This window comes from Piliocolobus tephrosceles, chromosome 14 (assembly GCF_002776525.5).
Source record: "Piliocolobus tephrosceles isolate RC106 chromosome 14, ASM277652v3, whole genome shotgun sequence".
NCBI classification, from domain to species: domain Eukaryota; kingdom Metazoa; phylum Chordata; class Mammalia; order Primates; family Cercopithecidae; genus Piliocolobus; species Piliocolobus tephrosceles.
The window spans coordinates 62,686,305-62,706,879 of NC_045447.1; the positions used below are offsets into that span (position 1 = coordinate 62,686,305).

The 20,575-nt window shown below is 38.2% G+C and overlaps 1 protein-coding gene across 5 annotated transcripts in view; it reads right to left on the bottom strand.

The window, feature by feature from the left end:
- Nucleotides 1–20,575, bottom strand: part of CNTLN (centlein) — a 365,382-nt gene that overhangs the window by 256,246 nt on the left and 88,561 nt on the right. For all 5 annotated transcript variants that reach the window (XM_026453873.1, XM_023197173.3, XM_026453874.2 and 2 more), the window contains exons 4-5: nucleotides 12,770–12,904; nucleotides 11,978–12,157 (exon numbers count right to left, since the gene is read on the bottom strand). In XM_026453873.1, coding sequence (XP_026309658.1) covers nucleotides 11,978–12,157; nucleotides 12,770–12,904 — 315 coding nt within the window. The remainder of the gene's footprint in view (nucleotides 1–11,977; nucleotides 12,158–12,769; nucleotides 12,905–20,575) is intronic.

Consider the following 20,575-nt stretch of genomic DNA (forward strand, 5'->3'; position numbering starts at 1 on the left):
CTGTCACCCAGGTTGGGGTGCAGTGGCCGGATCTCAGCTTGCTGCAAGCTCCGCCTCCTGGGTTTACACCATTCTCCTGCCTCAGCCTCCCCAGCAGCTGGGACTACAGGCGCCCACCACTCGCCCGGCTAGTTTTTTGTATTTTTTAGTAGAGACAGGGTTTCACCGTGTCAGCCAGGATGGTGTCGATCTCCTGATCTCGTGATCCGCCTGTCTCGGCCTCCCAAAGTGCTGGGATTACAGGCTTGAGCCATCGCGCCCAACAGAAAAAAGATAATTCTAAAATTCATATGAAAATATAACAGACGCAGAATAGCTAATCTAGAAAAAGAAAACATATAGAGGACACATATACCCCAGTTTCAAAACTCGCTACAAATCTGCAAAAATCAAGAGAATGTGGCATAGGCAGGAGGACAGATGTATAGATCAAATAAACAGAACTGAGGTCCAAAAACGAACGCTTATATTTACAGACAACTGATATTCAAAAATGGTATCAAGACAATTCAGTGGGGTAAAAAGAATTTTCTTCAACAAATGGTGCTGAAACAACTAAACAAAACATACAAAAAAAAGCGTGACGTTAGGCCTGTATCTCACACCATATTGAAAAGTTAACTCAAAATGTATCAAAGAATTAAATGTAAGAAATAAAACTATAAAACTCCTAGAACAAAACAAAGGTGTCAATCTTCATGACCTTGGATTAGCAATGGTTTCTTAGATATGACATCAAAAGTATGGGCAACACCAAAAAAAGGTAGATAAATAAAACATTATCAAAATTAAAAACTGGTATTTTTAAGAACACCATCAAGAGAGTAAAAAGTAACAAAAATTTTAAGAAAAAATAGTTTCAATGTATATATCCTGATAAAGAACATGGATCCAGTATGTACACAAAGGATTTGAATAGACATTTCTCCAAAGATAGTAATACATGAAAAGATGCTCACCATCATTTACCATCAGGAAAATGTAAATCAAAACCACAATGATTTGAGACTAGACTGGCCAACATGGCAAAACCCCATCTCTACTAAAAATACAAAATTATCTGCCTGTGGTGGTGGGTGCCTGTAGTCCCAGCTACTCGGGAGGCTGAGGCAGGAGAATAGCTTGTATCCGGGAAGGCAGAGGTTGCAGTGAATCGAGATCACGCCACTGTACTCCAGCCTGGGCGACAGAGCAAGACTCTGTCTCAAACAAATGAACAAACAAAAAACCATAATGAGATATCACTTCACATCCCTGAGGTGGCTATAACAAAAAGGGCAAAAAATTACAAGTGTTGATGAGAAGATGGAAAAATCAAAACCCTCATAGTGTCTGAATGTAAAATGGCACAGCTGCTTTGGGAAATAGTCTGGCAGTTCCTCAAAAGCTTAAAAACAGTTACCATATGACTCAATAATCTCACTCCTAAGTATATAACCAAAAGAAATGAAAATATATGTACATGTAGGAAATAAAAAGTAGTATCTTTTCCTTACCCATGGCAAGGTTCATGGCTGACATCCCAGTAACAAAAGACAAATTACTAAGAGAAAAATATAACATTTATTTAACCAAAGTTTTACATGACACAGTAGATGTAGGAAATGAAGACCCAAAGACCCAGGGAAAACTGTGTGTTTTTATGGACAGTCATGCAAAACTGTGACTGGAGGACAAAGGCATATGATCCTGTGGTAAAATAAACTTATTAGAAAGGACTGTTTGTTCAAATTCTTCTTGGACTCTAGGTACAAGACAGAACCTCTCTGAATGAGGGTGGTAAGATCTACTTTCCCGGAAGGTAGCTATGAGAATTCTTTTACGACCATGCTTCATGGGAGAAAGCTGGGAGATCAGTGAGCAATCTTGCTGCTTCCGTGGATACTGAGTAAATGATGTGGACCATCACATCCAAAAATAAATTATAAATAGATTACAGACTTTAGGGTGGGGAAAACTTTGTCATGCAAAACTTTTAAAGAAGAACTTTTGAGAAGAAAATAATAAAATGTCTACCAAAATTCACAAACTTTTGAAATTCCAGTTTTCCTTATTCAAGGTTTATAGAACAGAAAGTATTTATAAGATACAAAATATTAGTATGCAAAATAAATAATGAATGCCCAAAAAGCAGTAAAGACAATAACCCCATAAGAAAAAAATGTTACACAACCACAAGTCACAGCAAATCCCAGAACTGATTATTCAAATAGAATAAATAAGGAAATAAAAATTATCACTAAATAATCATGTAGCTGTGAATTAACACAAGTACTGGTTTACCCTCATCACACTTCCAAACTGTTTAAAGCCTGCGCAGAAGCAGAAACTGATATAAAAATTAAGAAAATAAATCCACCAGAATTCAGTTTTCTCAATGGCTCAGTCAACCCATGATTGTGCACTAATAGACTTAAATATTTCCATAAATAATCTGCAACAGGTTTATACTCCGAGAAAGATGTATCCTTCTCCCCTAACTTAAATATTCGTGCATACATGCATATATACACCCATACATCCATACATATTATGATTGTCCCTCAGTATTCCTGGAGGATTGAATGCAGGACTCTCCACAGATACCAAAACCCAAGGATGCTTTAAGTCTCTTATATAAAATGGCATAGTATTTGCTGTCCGGAGCCATGAGGCCCGGAATTAGCCAACCTCTGTTGCTTGATCTCCGCAAAGCGGAGACAAGATGGCACATTTCCGGGTTCTTTATTATAAATTGTTCCCGCGCGCGCCTAAAGCTTTTCCTGTGCGAGCCTAAACTTTTCCCTCGCGCGCCTAGACTTTTCCTCTGCGCGCCAACTCTTCCCACGCGCGCAAACATTTTCGCACCCAGGAAGATACCCGGCCTAGGGTGCAGGCGCGATCCCGCGCCCGGAAAAATTACAAACCCACAGCGCATGCACAATTGTAATTTGAGAGAACCCAGCCCCCCCCCGCCCCCCCCTTCACTGCCCTGGCCCAACCTCTTCCCCTGCCAGCCTATATAAGGCATTGCACTGCCACCATTAAAGGAGACTTGATCAGGCTATTTGTCTTGTCTCCATTTCTCGTGTTTTCTTGTCTCTCCCATTCCCACTCCCCCTTCCAGGGTCCGCGTCCACTGTCCTGCAGGTTGGGACACCTGGCGCCTGGACAGGGACCTGGACACGGGGGAAGAAGTTAGGAAGAAGGCACTAAAGTCGGCGGAAAGTAAACGTGGAAGAAATTCCTCCAGACGTCGCGGGAACCTGCCGCGTTGGAACCAGAGGTAAGTAACAGTGTCTGATTATGGGACAAGAATTAAGCCAGCATCAAATTTATGTAGGGCAATTAAAAGAGGCTTTAAAAGCACGAGGAGTAAAGGTTAAAAGTAATGATTTGTTTAAATTTTTTGATTTTGTAAAAGATACCTGCCCTTGGTTTCCACAAGAGGGAACCATTGATATAAAGAGGTGGCGTAGAGTGGGAGATTGTTTTCAAGATTACTATAGTACTTTTGGACCAGAAAAGGTTCCGATAACAGCCTTTTCTTATTGGAATCTGATCAAAGATATAATAGATGAAAAGGAAAAAGAAAGAGATCCTGAGGTAATGGCGGTGGTTACTCAGACTGAGGAAATATTAAGAGGCAGCTCCCAAACCGACCTCGAAAAATCCACACCTAACAAAGAAATAGACCTTATATCGCTACAAAGCAACGAGGAAGAGGCTGGGGTCCCCTCAACAACAAATATAGAGACATCAAATAAGGAAAAGGCAAAAAAATACCCAGTTTTACCTACAACTAATGAAAACAAAAGTAAAAATAACCTTAACCCTTCAGAAGTAGACTGGGATAATTTGGAGGAAGGGGCAGCAAAATATCATAATTCTGACTGGCCACAAACTCTTACTTATCCTCCTCCCTATAATAAGGCTTCTGCCCCCGCAGTTATGGCAGTAATAGACCCAAAAGAGGAGCTTAGAGAAAAGATTGCACAACTTGAAGAGCAAATAAAGCTCGAAGAACTACATCAGTCTTTAATCACTAGATTGCAGAAATTAAGGACAGCAAGTGAGAGCGTTCAATACCCTAAAGGAATAGAGAAACACTCTCACCCTCAGAGACCCGGACAACATATCCCAAAAGGAAGGCCGTTTGGTAACAGGGATAGGGAGGAGTCCTCTCCTCGAGACATCTTTCCAGTAACTGAAACTACAGATGGACAGGGCCAGGCCTGGAGGCACCACAATGGGTTTGAATTTACTGTTATAAAAGAACTAAAAACCGCTGTCTCCCAATACGGAGCTACTGCTCTGTATACCACTGCCATAGTAGAATCTGTGGCCGAAAATTGGCTCACTCCCACAGACTGGAATACCTTAGTTAGAGCAGTTCTTTCCGCAGGCGACCATCTGATTTGGAAGTCAGAATTTTATGAAAATTGTAGAGATACGGCCAAGAGAGACCAACAAGCCGGAAATGGTTGGGATTTTGATATGCTAACTGGCTCGGGTAACTACACAGAAACCGATGCTCAGATGCAGTACGATCCCGGACTGTTTTCTCAAATCCAAGCAGCGGCTACCAAAGCCTGGAGAAAACTCCCTGTTAAGGGGGATCCAGGAGCTTCGCTCACGGGGGTCAAACAAGGACCTGATGAGCCTTTCACAGACTTTGTAAACAGACTTCTAACCACAGCTAGCAGAATATTTGGAAATGCCGAGGCAGGAGTGGATTATGTAAAACAATTAGCTTATGAAAACACTAACCCGGCTTGTCAAGCAGCAATCAGACCTTATAGAAAAAAAACACACTTAACAGGCTACATTCGCCTCTGTTCAGATATAGGACCCTCATATCAACAGGGTTTAGCAATGACTGCAGCCTTCAGTGGACAGACCGTAAAAGACTTCCTCGCTAGTAAAAATAAAAATAGCAAGGGTGCTTTAAATGCGGAAAGATAGGACACTTCGCTAGAGATTGTAAGGGAGAGCTAGCTAAGACCTTAGAGGTGAAAGCTCCAAGTCTTTGCCCTAAATGTAAAAGAGGGAAACATTGGGCCAATGAATGTAAATCTAAAACTGACAATCAAGGAAACCCCCTGATACCTCAGCAGGGAAACGGATTAAGGGGCCAGCCCCAGGCCCCGAAACAAGCTTATGGGGCGGTCAGTTTTATACCAACCAATAACAATCCGTTTCACAACTTAGCAGAGCAACCCTAGGAAGCGCAGGATTGGACCTCTGTTCCACCTCCCACAAAGTATTAACCCCTGAAATGGGACCCCAGGCCTTGAGTACTGGGATATATGGACCCCTACCCTCAAACATGTTTGGATTAATCCTAGGGAGAAGCAGTGTCACTATGAAAAGCCTACAGGTCTTTCCGGGAATAATCGATAATGATTATAAAGGAGAAATCAAAATTATGGCCAAAGCTGTTAATAATATTATCACTGTTCCTCAAGGAGATAGGATAGCACAATTAATCCTATTATCTTTAGTTAAAACCACTAATGAAATCCAACATCCTTACAGAGGAACGGGAAGTTTTGGATCCTCAAATATATATTGGGTACAGCCAATTACTAATCAAAAGCCTTCCTTAACCTTGTGGTTAGATGGAAAATTATTTACAGGACTAATAGATACAGGAGCTGATGTAACTATCATTAAACAGGAGGATTGGCCCCCTACCTGGCCTACCACAGAGACTTTAACTAGTTTGAGAGGAATCGGGCAAAGCAGTAATCCTAGACAGAGCTCCAAATACCTCACCTGGACAGATAAGGAAAACAATTCAAGTCTCATTAAACCATTTATTATCCCTCAGTTGCCTGTTAATCTTTGGGGTCGAGATCTACTCTCCCAAATGAAAATTATGATGTGCAGCCCTAATGATGTAGTTACTGCACAAATGCTAGCCCAAGGTTATAGCCCTGGAAAAGGCCTAGGAAAAAATGAACACGGTATTCGGCAGCCCGTTCTGGCCTCAGGACAGCTTAACAAAAAGGGATTTGGAAATTTTTAACTTTGGCCATTGACATGCCTGCACCCCAAAAGTGCGCTGACCCCATAACCTGGAAGTCAGATGACCCTGTCTGGGTTGATCAATGGCCTTTAGTTAATGAAAAGCTAGTAGATCTGATGAGCAGATCTTTTTGCAAGATCTAAGAGCAGTAAATGCTACTATGATCCTCATGGGCGCTCTGCAACCAGGGCTGCCTTCACTGGTGGCAATTCCTCAAAAATATTTTAAAGTTACTATAGATCTTAAAGATTGTTTCTTTACAATTCCCCTTCATCCTGCAGATCAGAAAAGATTTGCTTTCAGTGTACCGTCCATAAATTTTAGACAACCAATGAAACGTTATCAATGGAAAGTATTACCTCAAGGAACAGCCAATAGTCCTACACTATGTCAAAAATACATGGCTGCCGCTATACAGCCAGTCAGAGACACATGGAAACAAATGTATATTATACATTACATGGATGACATATTAATCGCAGGACAAATAGGAGAACAGGTCCTACAATGCTTCGCCCAACTCAAACAAGAGTTAACTGCAGCCGGGCTACAAATAGCTCCAGAAAAAATACAACTACAAGACCCTTACACATATTTAGGTTTTCAAATAAATGGACCTAAAATTACTAATCAAAAGGCAGTTATCCGTAAAGATAAGTTAAAAACCTTAAAGATTTCCAAAAGCTCCTTGGAGACATAAATTGGCTTCGACCCTACTTAAAACTCACCACAGGAGACTTAAAACCTTTATTCGACACCCTGAGAGGTGACCCCAACCCTAAGTCCCTTAGGTCTTTATCAAAAGAAGCTCTTTTATCACTTAATAGGGTAGAGACGGCCATTGCTGAGCAATTTGTTACTAACATAAACTATTCACAGCCATTAACCTTTTTAATTTTTAACACAACACTAACACCTACTGGTTTATTCTGGCAAAATAACCCTATTATGTGGGTCCATTTGCCTTCATCACCCAAAAAGGTATTACTCCCCTATTATGATGCCATAGCAGATTTAATTATTCTAGGGAGAGACAATAGCAAAAAATATTTTGGAATTGAACCCTCTACAATCATACAACCTTATTCTAACACACAAATCCACTGGTTAATGCAAAACACTGAAACATGGCCAATTGCTTGTGCCTCTTATGCCAGTAACTTAGATAACCATTACCCGCCAAATAAGCTTATCCAATTTTGTAAGCTACATGCTTTTGTCTTCCCTCGTGTCATCAGTAAAACACCTTTAGACAATGCCTTATTAGTATTCACTGATGGGTCATCCACAGGAACTGCTGCATATACTTTTTCTGACACCACTGTTAAATTCAAAACTAGTCATACCTCGGCTCAGTTAGTAGAATTGCAGGCCCTAATCGCGGTTCTGTCAGCCTTCCCTGATCAGGCTCTTAATATTTATACTGACAGTGCATACTTAGCTCACTCAATACCTTTACTTGAGACTGCAGCACAAATCAAACATGTGTCAGACACAGCCAAGTTATTTTTACAATGCCAACAATTAATACATGACAGAACAACCCTTTTTTCTTGGACACATCAGGGCTCATTCAGGATTACCAGGACCTCTATCCCAGGGCAACCAACTGGCTGATATGGCAACCAAGACGGTAGCCATAGCTACAAATACAAACCTAGCCCAAGCACAGGCTATTCATGCCTTACACCATCTTAATGCTCAAACTTTGAGACTGATGTTTAAAATAACTAGAGAACAAGCAAGACAAATAGTTAAACAATGTCAGACCTGTATAACATACCTGCCAGTCCCTCACTTAGGAATTAACCCAAGAGGACTAGTTCCCAACATGATCTGGCAAATGGATGTCACTCATTATTCAGAATTCGGTAACTTAAAATATATCCATGTATGTATAGATACATTTAGTGGATTTATACTTGCCACCCTACAGACAGGAGAAGCTACCAAACATGTCATAGCTCATTTACTACACTGTTTTTCCATAATCGGAAAACCTAAACAAATAAAAACAGATAATGGTCCTGGCTATACATCCAAAGCCTTCCAAGACTTCCGTCTTAAATTACAAATAAAACACATTACTGGAATTCCCTATAACCCTCAGGGACAAGGAATAGTTGAAAGAGCTCACCTATCCTTAAAGACCACCATTGAAAAAATAAAAAAGGGAGAATGGTACCCTACTAAGGGCACCCCTAGAAACATACTTAATCACACACTTTTTATTTTGAATTTTTTAAATTTAGATGATCTGAACAAATCAGAAGCCGATCGATTTTGGCATTCTGAATCAAAAAAACAATTTGCCATGGTTATGTGGAAAGACCCATTAGACAACACATGGCATGGTCCAGACCCAGTGTTAATCTGGGGAACAGGCTCAGTTTGTGTTTTTTCTCAAACTCATGATGCAGCCAGATGGCTACCAGAGCGACTGGTAAGACAGGTACCTAACAATAGCCAATCCAGGGAGTAATTTTCTCCCTGAGAGTACTTTTTTCCTCTATTGCAGAGATGAATTCCAACTACAAGCTCCTCTGGACCATGGTGCTAATTTGCCAAGCACTCCAGGTATATGCCGGTTTTGGTAATCCCCATGAGGCCCATAAATATATATGACAACGATACGGTAAGCCCTGTGATTGTTTTGGGGGATATGTGACCTCCCTTCCAAATACGTACATCTCAGCTGTGTCCTGCTCCGCTTACACAGCATACCTGTCTAGTGACTCTCTTAAGTGGAGGTGTGTGTCAACCCCAAGATTATTTAGCGGAGGAGATACCACAACCTGCCCTTGTGACACATTTGAGACTGCTATGCATAGTTCCTGCTACACTACTTATCTAGAATGTACCTCTGGCGGTAAAACATACTATACTGCTATCTTAACAAGATCTAGAACCCCCACTATAGGGGCCAGTAGTGTCCCTACAGTTGTAGGAAATACCAATAGCCTTATATCAGCTGGTTGTACTGGAATTGTAGGACAGCCTGTCTGTTGGAATATTCACCCCCCTCTTCATATCTCTGACGGAGGAGGACCACAAGACAAGGTCCAAGAAATTAGGGTAAACAAAAAACTTGAAGAGTTGCAAAGGTCCCTGTACCCGGAAATTCACTACCACCCCTTGGCCTTTCCCAAAGCCCAAGGGAAAGAGAAAATTGATGCCCAGACCTTTGACCTCCTCACTGCTACTCATAACCTGCTTAACAATTCCAACTCTAGTCTGGCTAATGACTGCTGGCTGTGTCTGCAATCAGGAGATCCCATTCCCCTTGCCATACCCAGCAATGACTTAAATTATACATCCAATACCCTTTGCACCATAATTCCTCCCCTTAAAGTACAGCCTTTAGAATTTCCTAGTTCCTCTTGCATTTACTCTCCTCCCCTTAATAACGCTTACGACCTCAATGTAGGATTCAATGAGTTCAATAATTGTTCCACCATAGCGAATGTTTCCCAATCGTTGTGTGCCCCAAACAGCTCAGTTTTTATATGTGGCAATAATAGGGCTTATACCTATTTACCTACCAACTGGACAGGACGCTGTGTCTTAGCCACACTTTTGCCAGACATAGACATTATCCCTGGAGATGAACCTGTAGCTATCCCAGCTATAGATCACTTTTTAGGAAGAAACAAAAGAGCAATACAATTTATCCCCTTACTTGCAGGATTAGGCATAACTACTGCCATAGCAACTGGGGCTACAGGCCTAGGGGTTTCTGTTACTCAATACACCAAATTGTCTCGCCAATTGATCTCAGATGTGCAGGCCATTTCAAGTACTATACAAGATTTACAAGATCAGGTAGATTCTCTGGCAGAAGTAGTGCTCCAAAATAGAAGAGGCCTAGATTTACTAACTGCAGAACAGGGAGGCATCTGCTTGGCTTTACAGGAGAAGTGCTGTTTCTATGCCAACAAATCCGGAATCGTCAGAGATAAAATCAGGCGTCTACAAGAAGACCTAGAGAAATGATGAAAAGAAATAACCGATAACCCGTTTTGGACTGGGTTCCATGGACTCCTTCCCTATCTTATGCCATTCCTGGGCCCCCTGCTTTGCCTATTGCTCTTACTCTCTGTAGGACCTTTGGTCTTCAATAAGCTCATGACATTCCTTAAGCAACAAGTCGAGGCTATCCAAGCGAAACCTATACAGGTCCATTATCATCTCCTAGAACAAGAAGATCGTGGTGGTTCATACTCACACCCATTATGACCACCTTCCCTATGCGCTGAACTGGACAGCCAATGACGGGTAAGAGAGTAACATCTCTCACTAACCTAAGACAGGAGGGCCGTCATAAGCTACTGCCTAATCCCATGATGGGTACCAGTGATGAGATGTGTTACTCCAACCTAAGACAGACGCAGTTCCCGAGGGATGACCTTCTAGCCACTATTATATATAAAAAAAGGGGGGACCTGTCCGGAGCCATGAGGCCCAGAATTGGCCGACCTCTGTTGCTTGATCTCCGCAAAGGGGAGACAAGATGGCACATTTCCGGGTTCTTTATTATAAATTGTTCCCGTGCACGCCTAAAGCTTTTCCCGTGCGCGCCTAAACTTTTCCCGCGCACGCCTAAACTTTTCCCGCGCACGCCTAGACTTTTCCCGTGCGCGCCAACTCTTCCCGCCCGCGCAAACATTTTCGCACCCAGGAAGATATGTGGCCTATGGCACAAGCGCGATCCCACGCCCGGAAAAATTACAAACCCACGGCGCATGCGCAACTGTAATTTGAGAGAACCCAGCCCCCCGTCACCGCCCTGGCCCAACCTCTTCCCCTGCCAGCCTATATAAGGCATTGCACTGCCACCATTAAACGAGACTTGATCAGGCTATTTGTCTTGTCTCCATTTCTCGTGTTTTCTTGTCTCCTCCATTCCCACTCCCCCTTCCAGGGTCCGTTCGACTGTCCTGCAGGTCAGGACAATTTGCGAATACCCTACACACGTTCCCACATACTTTAAATCATCTCTAGATCACTCAAAATACCGAATACAATGTAAACAGCTGTTATATCGTATTTTTACTTGTAATGTTTTTTATTACTGTATTGTTACTTTTAATTGTGGTTTTCTTTTTCTGAATAGTTTGATCCACTGATGCAGAACCTGCAGATACATATGGTCAACTACTTATAACTGTTGAATAGCTCTGTGTGTGTGTGTGTGTGTGTGTTCTTTTTAGGGGTATACACATTGAGAGACCACCAAATTTACTAGCACTAAAATCTGGATCTGGCCTTTTCAACAAAATCTATAGTTAAAAAAAAAAAAACATGTAATTTAATAAGAAAAGAAATTAGCAAAAACCTCTAAAGACAAAGAGAATGCCATAAAAAAATATTATTTTGAAAAATACTCATAAAAAAAGTAAGAAACCACTGCCTCACTTGATTAGCCTTTTAAAAAGGGTATACGATTATAACGATTGATTGTAACTTTTATCTTCTATAAAAATAAAAATTTCCCATAAATAAGGCCCTTTCCTTTAAAGTCAAAGAAAGCACCACCATAGAACCACATATTTGTATTGTTTAACAGTTTAGTATTTTTTATACTTTATATTTTAAAGGATCTAGAAAATAGTCTTAAAAACCATATTGCAATAAATTCTAGCTATCTTTGTAAGCTTAACCCTTAAGTGAAAAAGTTAAAACCCATGATTCTAAATATGTTATTTGAAAACACATTTTATTTCAAAATGCAATAGCCTTTATTTTTTAATGATTACATTTTAGGATAACCATTTGAAGTCAGTTTCCTGCTTTGCAACATCAATTTTTAAAAAGCTGTGGGTCTTAAGTGAAAGAACACAAATTAATGCTAGTCCCCACTGGAGGATATGAATATATAGCTTGTTATTTAAAGAAAATAACATGTATTAAACTTCCTTAAAAAGTTAAATCCAAAAGAGGAGTATGGATTCAATTCCTATTGTATACCTTTATTTTTGCATCAGTGCTATATTTTTCTTTTCTCCAGTGTGCTTCCTGCTTCCTCAGTTTCTCCAGGTCATTTAGCAGGTCAGTGCAGCGGGTACTTAATTTATTGTTTTCCTCCTCCAGATTTTTTATAATTAGTCTATTTTGCTCTTCTTTGTTCTGTACACACTCTTTAGTGTCCTGTAGAACAGAACCACAAGGGCAAATAAACAAAACAAAACAACAACCCAAAAAATGGTGAGAATTAATCAGAAAATACAAACTGTGCAGTTTTACCCTCACAGAAAGCTTCTCCTATATTTGATAGCCAAGGTCACCTGTGTACTTTTATTGGCCTCTTTTCCATGCAGGTGGATGGGTCATATTTTTTCACTGGATGACAGCTTTGATGAGTACACATTTGCAAAGAGCCCATTAATTGATCAAGCTGCCTTTGATGCTGTCCCCAGCTATTTTTGAGACCCATACAGATATATCCTCCCAGACCTGGGTTTTATCAATTAATAATGCCAGTCCCATCAGAATCTAATTACAAGAAGCCACATATTCACACTCCTACTTTCTTAGCTCTATTTCCATCATTAACTATTTATCTAAAAGTTATAAAGCTTGGAGTTCTAGCTTTAAAGCATCCTTATCAGAGTTGTTGCATGTGAGAAAACCGTATGGTACAGGAGGACCTAAGGCAATTTTTCCTCCAAACCTGTCACTTTCTGTGCCACAAAGGCTAACAAAGCTTAAAGCAGAACTTCAAAGCAACAGTCCCACAAAATTATGTACAAGTCAACACACCTTAATTTCTTGACTTTTATCTTTAAATTTCTTCTCCAACTCACTGAATTCTTTCCTTAAGAAAGCATTTTCTTCATCTACTGCAATTTTCCGTTTTACAAGGTCATTTATTTCCTGTTTCAGTACTGATTCTCTCTGTGGAAAAAATTTAAATTACTGGTGAGCTTTTATTTCTAAGAAAAATATTTTATTTTAAAGGTTTTACATTTTGATTTGCAATGTTATGATTAATTAGCTTTCGTAATAATGTCTGTCACCACAATTCTCATATCCTGAAACATGTCCATGAATTTTTAACTAAAATGTGCAAGTACAGGGCCTATTTATGTTGAAGAACACATAAAACTGTACACTAAATATTAAACCACACTCAGAAAGCAAACTTTCAGAATTTAGGTGTGTAACAGGAGAAAAACAAGATTTTACAAACCATTCTAATTAAAGAAAATATATTTATAGCTAACGTAATTCCTTATTCTTTTATTTGAATGTCATTTAGAAGGAACTTTTCTGAAAAACTATTGATTTTGTAAAAGCATAGATCTAGATAACTTTAAAAATTTTAAAATGGCAAGTTTGTTTTAGTACTAATAATATCTTGCTGTGCAGACAGAATATTTAGAACATTAAGGCTGTCATAATTTTTAACCAAATATTCTTCTCACCTGTGAGATACCTAAATTACACCTACGAGGTGGATGTACCCATGACTCAATTTTTAGCTTCCCTCGTTTCTCTGGACATCTTTTCTCTCAGAAAACGTAGCGCCTCTCTTGGCTGCTAATCTTACCTCTGTATGAAGGACTATCTAATCTATATTCCAGCCCTCACCTTCCCAATCACCAATCTCATATTTCCAGCTATACAAGACCCCTCCTTTTGGATTGTCTACTACCTCAAACTAACTTGCTAAAAATGGAATCCATATCCTGATACTCTTTCCTAAACTTCTTCAACTTTTATCAATCCATCCATTCTTTAAACTAATATTTATTAAACATATACTATCTAGCCTGACACAATTACTGGAAGCCTCCAAGTAAGACTCAATAACACCTTCTGTCTATCAACCAAGAAAGAGACACATCAAGATAGAAACACTTTTTTTTAAGTAATACGCTCAGTTGACCTTTATTCCATTTCTGATCTATCACTGATGCTGATTCCTTTATACTCTCATATTTCCTCCTTATCAAATTGTCTCCAAAGGACTTGGGAATAAACTGAAAATGAGAGGAAGATCCAGGATTATGATGAAAAGTGGATTTTTAGAAATAAAGTGAAAATATATCCAATATTCTATTTTCTTTATTTAATTTTTTTGAGAGACAGGGTCTTGCTCTGTCCTGTCACCCACTCTGGAGTGCGGTGGCACAATCATGGCTCACTGCAGCCTCAAACTCCTGGACTCAAGGGATCCTCCCACCTCAGCTTCCCAAGTAGCTAGGACCATAGGTATGTGCCACCAACCCAGCTAATTTTTAATTTTCTTCGTAGAAATGAAGTCTCACTATGTTATTCAAACTCCTGGACTCAAGCAATCTTTCCAGCTCGGCCCTGCTGAGATTTCAGGTGTAAGCCACTGTGCCCAACCCCAATACTCTAATTTTTAAAAGTGTAATATTAATTATTGATTTTATTTATAGGTAAAAAATAATTTAGATACTGAATACATACAAAAATAATCTGCGAAAAATGTGTAAAGAATTTTTTTTAAAAAAAGTAAAAGGAGCGGCCCTGTACGTACCAACATTCAGCTAGGAAACACAACTGTATCATTATCTTTGATATCTCATGTATGACCCTTTATCCTCTAGTACTTCCTATTCCCTCCAAGGGTAAGCATTATCTTGAAACTCTGATTCTTATCTTTGCCTTGCTTTTCTTTATAGTTCAAAGACAGATATATATCCCTATTTAATATGCTGTATACTTTTGCTTACTTCTGAACTTCAATCATATTATACATATTATGTAGCTTGCTATTTTTGCTCAACATATGTTCCCAAATTTATTCATAATAATGAATGTAACTCTAGATCAATTACCTTGATGTAATTAAGCCATCAGATATTATTAGTCCATCAGATAACTATGCTCTATTTATCCATCTTTTATCAGTGTGTATTTCAGCTGTTTCCCATTTGAGGTAAAGGGGTATACAAACAATACTGCTATGAACACTCCTAAGCATGACTCCAAATATTCATGACCAAGAATTTCTCCCAAGCAGTGTTTTTCAAACTACAGATTACAATCTAGTAATGGATCATTAAATCGATTTAGTTACAATAATTGGTATTTTTTAAAACGGATTATAATACAATAGAAAATATCAAGGTAATAGGCACACATTCTTAGCAATTAAACTACAGTTATAAGAATAAACTTACGAAACAGACATGCTTCATAAATTATTTTCTAAATTTTTATCATATTTAAGATTTTTCTTGTATTTAAATATTAGTAAATTCACATTTGATGTAAAAATTTTCATATGTTTACCTTAATTATATGTACTAAAAATAACTATTATTATATGAAACTTTTATTTTGTGTGTGTATAATGGGTCATGAAGTAAAATGTACTTCAGGGATAATACTAACAAAAGTCTGAGAACACTTCTCTGGATTATATCCACTTAGAGATGAAATTGCTAAGTCAAAAACTATTCGCTTTTCAGGAGTTTTCATTACTCTACCTCCCCACCAACACTTAACTCTCAGGGTTGGAAACTTTTTAAAATCCAATAAGTACAAATGGCATCTCAGTTTTTAACTCTTCTGTTCTATTTTAATTATTAGGCCATATCAAAATGTGCCTGACATCAATCAAATAACATAAAAATAGATGCATAAAAATGGCTCATCCACAATTTACAATCACTTTTTCTACTCTCAGCTAAGTCTTATGCTCCTTTGAGACTCAACTACCACCTCCTCAATAAAAGCATCCCTTACTATCCAAGTATTTTGTAATTCTTGCCATTTCTAAATTTTTGTGTTATCTATATTATACATTTGATACATAACAAACTACCTAGTGTTGCTAATAATCTCTCTACTCACAATATCTCCCAAATTGGACTGTTAAGTGTTTACAGATGAGATTGACACTAAATAATAAATTCAATAATATAAGCATTAAAACTGTTTGTAAAATACCCATAAGCCTATCCTTTGAAGAAAAAAATGACAAAATTTGAGCCTATCTTGTCTATTCTGGAAATTACTTAAACTCTAGGAAGAACACTGACCAACTGAAAAGTTTTAAAAGGGTTTTCCCATTACAGTGAACTAAACTTAACAGGCACTGACAATATAAATGATACCAACAGAGAATCCTTTCATGAGAATTATTTAATAATTTAGATTTTGGCATTTGATGAACTTATAATAGTAATTCAAAAGGACAAACAGACTCAATCTGTAAATTAAAAAGCATAATAATATTAAAAAATTGCTTAACCAAAACTATCATATTCCGATAATTAGTTTAATATTACATTGCATAATATAGTTCCTTATATCACAAAATCATTAAAGTAATAAGTTAAAGATTCTCTCCCAAGAGCACTGTAAACTCTAAAAGTGTAAAAGTTCGTATAAATCAACATATTTTCCTAATAAAATATACCCTCGATAATCTAAATAATGAAAGCACAGATATACACAGTTAAAGTTCATTTTAAAATTAAGCTTTATTAATATTTTTCAACAAAACTTTCTGAATAGAGGCAGGTAAATTCTTAATAGTCTGCTTGAGTTAATATTAAAATAGCAAACAGAATTCAGAGGAACCATAAAGCAATAAGGGGTGACAAGAGAGAGAATGTCTGGAACAAATAATTTATTACAGATAAGCCATGAAATGAATAATTCAAATAATGGTCAGGAGAAGTCTACAGCGTAACAAGAAAATAATAGTGAGTATGAAGCAGGACTAAAAATGTGTGGGGGGTGGGGAAAGGGCATAAGGCCCAAACTCTATTAGGCAATACTTGAGCATAGTTAATTTATTATTTATACTGACCTGTTTTCAAAATGGACATGAAACTTTTAACAAAAAACAAACAAAGCAGTAATTAAACCACAATACCTAAAACAATGATAAGTGGAGAAAAAGGAAGGGATAAAAGTAATTGCAATTAAGAAATAAAACTTCTGAGCTTCCTGGAAGGTAAGGAAAAAAGGAAATATAATGTTAAAGAGCAATTATCATCTAATTAAATACAATATACTAGGTTATCATAAGTCATGCTATCAAAGCACAATACTGGAAGGGAAATGTATTACATTATTTTATAACAGTGACAAAGCTAAAACATAGTCTTACCCAAAAAAATGGCAATTCTTTATACTAATAATTACTAGATTGTACTCTACGAAAGTTTTTCTGCAACCAGCGGAAAAGAAAAAATCTGTGTGTGTAACTTTCTAGTAATTTCACTAGATAGAAGTAAGATTTAAATAAGCTAAAGGATTTGTCATTCTAATTCTTATTCTATCTCATAGCTATAAATCTTGAAAATTAGGAGCTATTTAATATTTTTCAGTGGAACAACAATTCAATGGAGGGGGCTTCTGGTTTCCAGTCCACCATGTAAGGAACTTGACAGTTGTCTTTCTCATTTACACAATAAGCAAAAAAGCTGAACAAACTGAAAATCAACAACTCCTTCCAAATCCATCAGAGAATTGAGACTATCCAGCAAACCAACATCCCCAAAATTGAAGAGACAGGCAAACAGAGAGAATAACAACTTAATGGAACAGATGCCCAGGAGAAAAACCTTTCACAGGAGCCAGCACCAGGGTGGAAAAACTTATTCTGTAATTAATGAATTATTAGAAGATCAATATGGACAAGTCTGAGAGTTTAAAACTCAAGGATGGCCCAGTTATGGGCAGGGGAAGGGGACAAACAGCACTCAGAGGAATCATAAAACAGTAAGAGGTGACACATTTTCATAAGTGTAACCTATTGGATCCCTGTCATGTTGCCACAGGGAAGGTCAGACAATAATTCTTCCTGTTTCCAGTATGTGGAGGGAGAAAATAACCATCTTTAAACACACTCAGAGTATTCTTTTCTTCTTACCAAGGCCTACGATTGAGAAAAACTATTTTACCAGAGCCCAGACTCATGGGGTTTTACCTGAGCCTAACTAACCAAATTGGAGAAGGAAAATATCCAAATGTAGCACCTTCTAGCCTTCCTGTCTCTCCTAAGGGAATAAGGGGAAGGGGGAAACAAATAAACAAAAAACTAAGAAGCACTTTTGAAGGTCACAATCCAGAAGCACAGCTCACCAAAAGATTGAAACCCAAACATAACACTACAGACAGCTTCCTCTCCTCCCCCCAAAAACAGCAGTTTAAATAGCAACTATTAAATTAAATTGCCTCTGTAGGTAGCTAACTGTAACCTAACAATATGTAAACATAACCCTACTTGAGAGTATATTTTTGTACAGTAGCCAAATCTCAGCCAATCACAGCAGCCAAGCATTGAGCCAATCACAAGGGCAAATTGCCAAAACATGTCCAAATAAGGCAAACACCAAACTGTAACCAATCTGGCTATTTCTGTGTGTCACTTCCATTGTCCGGCTATAAATAGTCCCAGCCCACATTGCGGAGCAGAGCTCTCTGAACCACTTTGAGTGTTACCCACCTCAAAGTGAAACACCTGAGTGTTACCCAATTCATGAATTTTTTTCATCTCAATTAAACTCCATTGAATTTAATTTGTTTAAAGTTTTTCTTTTTAAGAAAATCAAATTATGCATATCAAGGATATTTATGAAGTATCTACAAAACTTCAAAAAAGACATGGAAACCAGAGTTTTGCCTCTAACTCATACCACAGCAAACAGTGGAGACAGCCTAATCTCTAGCCAGATAAACATAGAACCTATTTACCCCAGCTATTTTTACCCATTTGGTTAATTTTATATGTCAATTTGGCTATACTACCCATGGTACACACATTCTTACCTAACACCAGTCTAGATATTATTTTGAAAGTATTCTTTAGATGTGGTTAACATTTAAATTAATGGGATTTTGAGAAAAGCAGATTACCCTTCATAATGTAGGCTGGCCTCATCCAATCAGTTGAAGGCCTCAAGAAAATACTATGATCCCCAGAGCAGGAAGAAATTCTACCTCCAGACTACCTTAGGATTTGCAATGTAACATAAAGTCTTCCCTAGGACTCCATTCTGACTGCCCTGCAGTTACTTGCCAGCCCACGATTGCGTGAGCTATTACTTAAAATAAAACAGTCAATTAATCAATCCCTCTATCTCCCCATCCCATAATGTCACATTTCTTCATTCCTTTCCATTACTTTGTCAGAATTCAATGATCTCTTAAAATGTCATATGCCATCCCCCTTATATTGCTTTCTAAAATTCATTTTAAAACTTCATGACTGGCCGGGCGCGGTGGCTCAAGCCTGTAATCCCAGCACTTTGGGAGGCCGAGACGGGCGGATCACGAGGTCAGGAGATCGAGACCATCCTGGCTAACACGGTGAAACCCTGTCTCTACTAAAAAAATACAAAAAACGAGCCGGGCGAGGTGGCGGGCGCCTGTAGTCCCAGCTACTCCGGAGGCTGAGGCCGGAGAATGGCGTAAACCCGGGAGGCGGAGCTTGCAGTGAGCTGAGAGCCGGCCACTGTACTCCAGCCTGGGCGACAGAGCGAGACTCCGTCTCAAAAAAAAAAAAAAAACTTCATGACTGATAAATGTAATGTCTTTTTCAAAAACCCATTCCATTTTTTGTAGCATTTTACAACAATGACAACCTTTTGCTTCTTGCAACTCTCTTCTCTCAGTTCATGAGATACTGCATTGTACTTCCTCCTTACTTCTCTAAAGTCTTTTCGTCTTTTTTACTACAATTTTTCCTTCCTCATTAAAAAATCAGTAAATACCTTGCTCTCAAAATTTTCACTGCTTAAAGTCTTCCCTCTAACTAAACCATTAAATACCCATAATTCCAGGTCAAAACTCTCTCCCAAGTATCAGATTCATGCTTCCAACAGTTTGCTAAATACCTCTAAATGGAATTTCTATCAGCATCTAAAACATGAACTTTCTAGAAGAAGCTCAAAACCTTACCTTCAAAACAATATATACTTCCTGAAAATAACCCTCTTTTTGATAATAATGCCACTGTTCTCCTGGTTTCTCTAAGATGAAAACCTAAGAGTCATTTTCAAAATTACTATCAAGTCCTTATGGTTCCATTTACATGCCTTTAATTCCTGCCAACCTAATTCAGGTCCATGTCAGTGGACCTGACTATGAAATAACTATTAATAATTACTTGCTGGGTATACAGTCATCTGTATGAGACTAAGGAGAGGATGAGAGAGAAACAGACTCTGCCCTCATAGAAACTACAAAGTAGAGTAGGAGAATATGGCAATTTCCACCTTACTTCTATCCTCACCTAATCATCAAAGATATTTAAAAAGCATTAAAGGCAAGAAATGTAACTCTGAATATTCTACAACACCATCACAGGATAATATATACATTTAATACAATATTTTGTTGAACCTAACTGAAAATATACCTTGTACAAAGTTATAACCATCATTGCACAAAAATGAAATGATTAATCCTAAAAAATTTGGGTCCCTACAAAGTAAATAATTTTTCTTATGAGAGTTTAGTATGTTATATATAAGCTATGTGATTCCACTCAAAAGATAAATAATGAAATAATCTCTACTCAAGGATGCAGAAGTAGACAAAGAATTTAGCAAAGAAAAGGGGGAAATATATTTT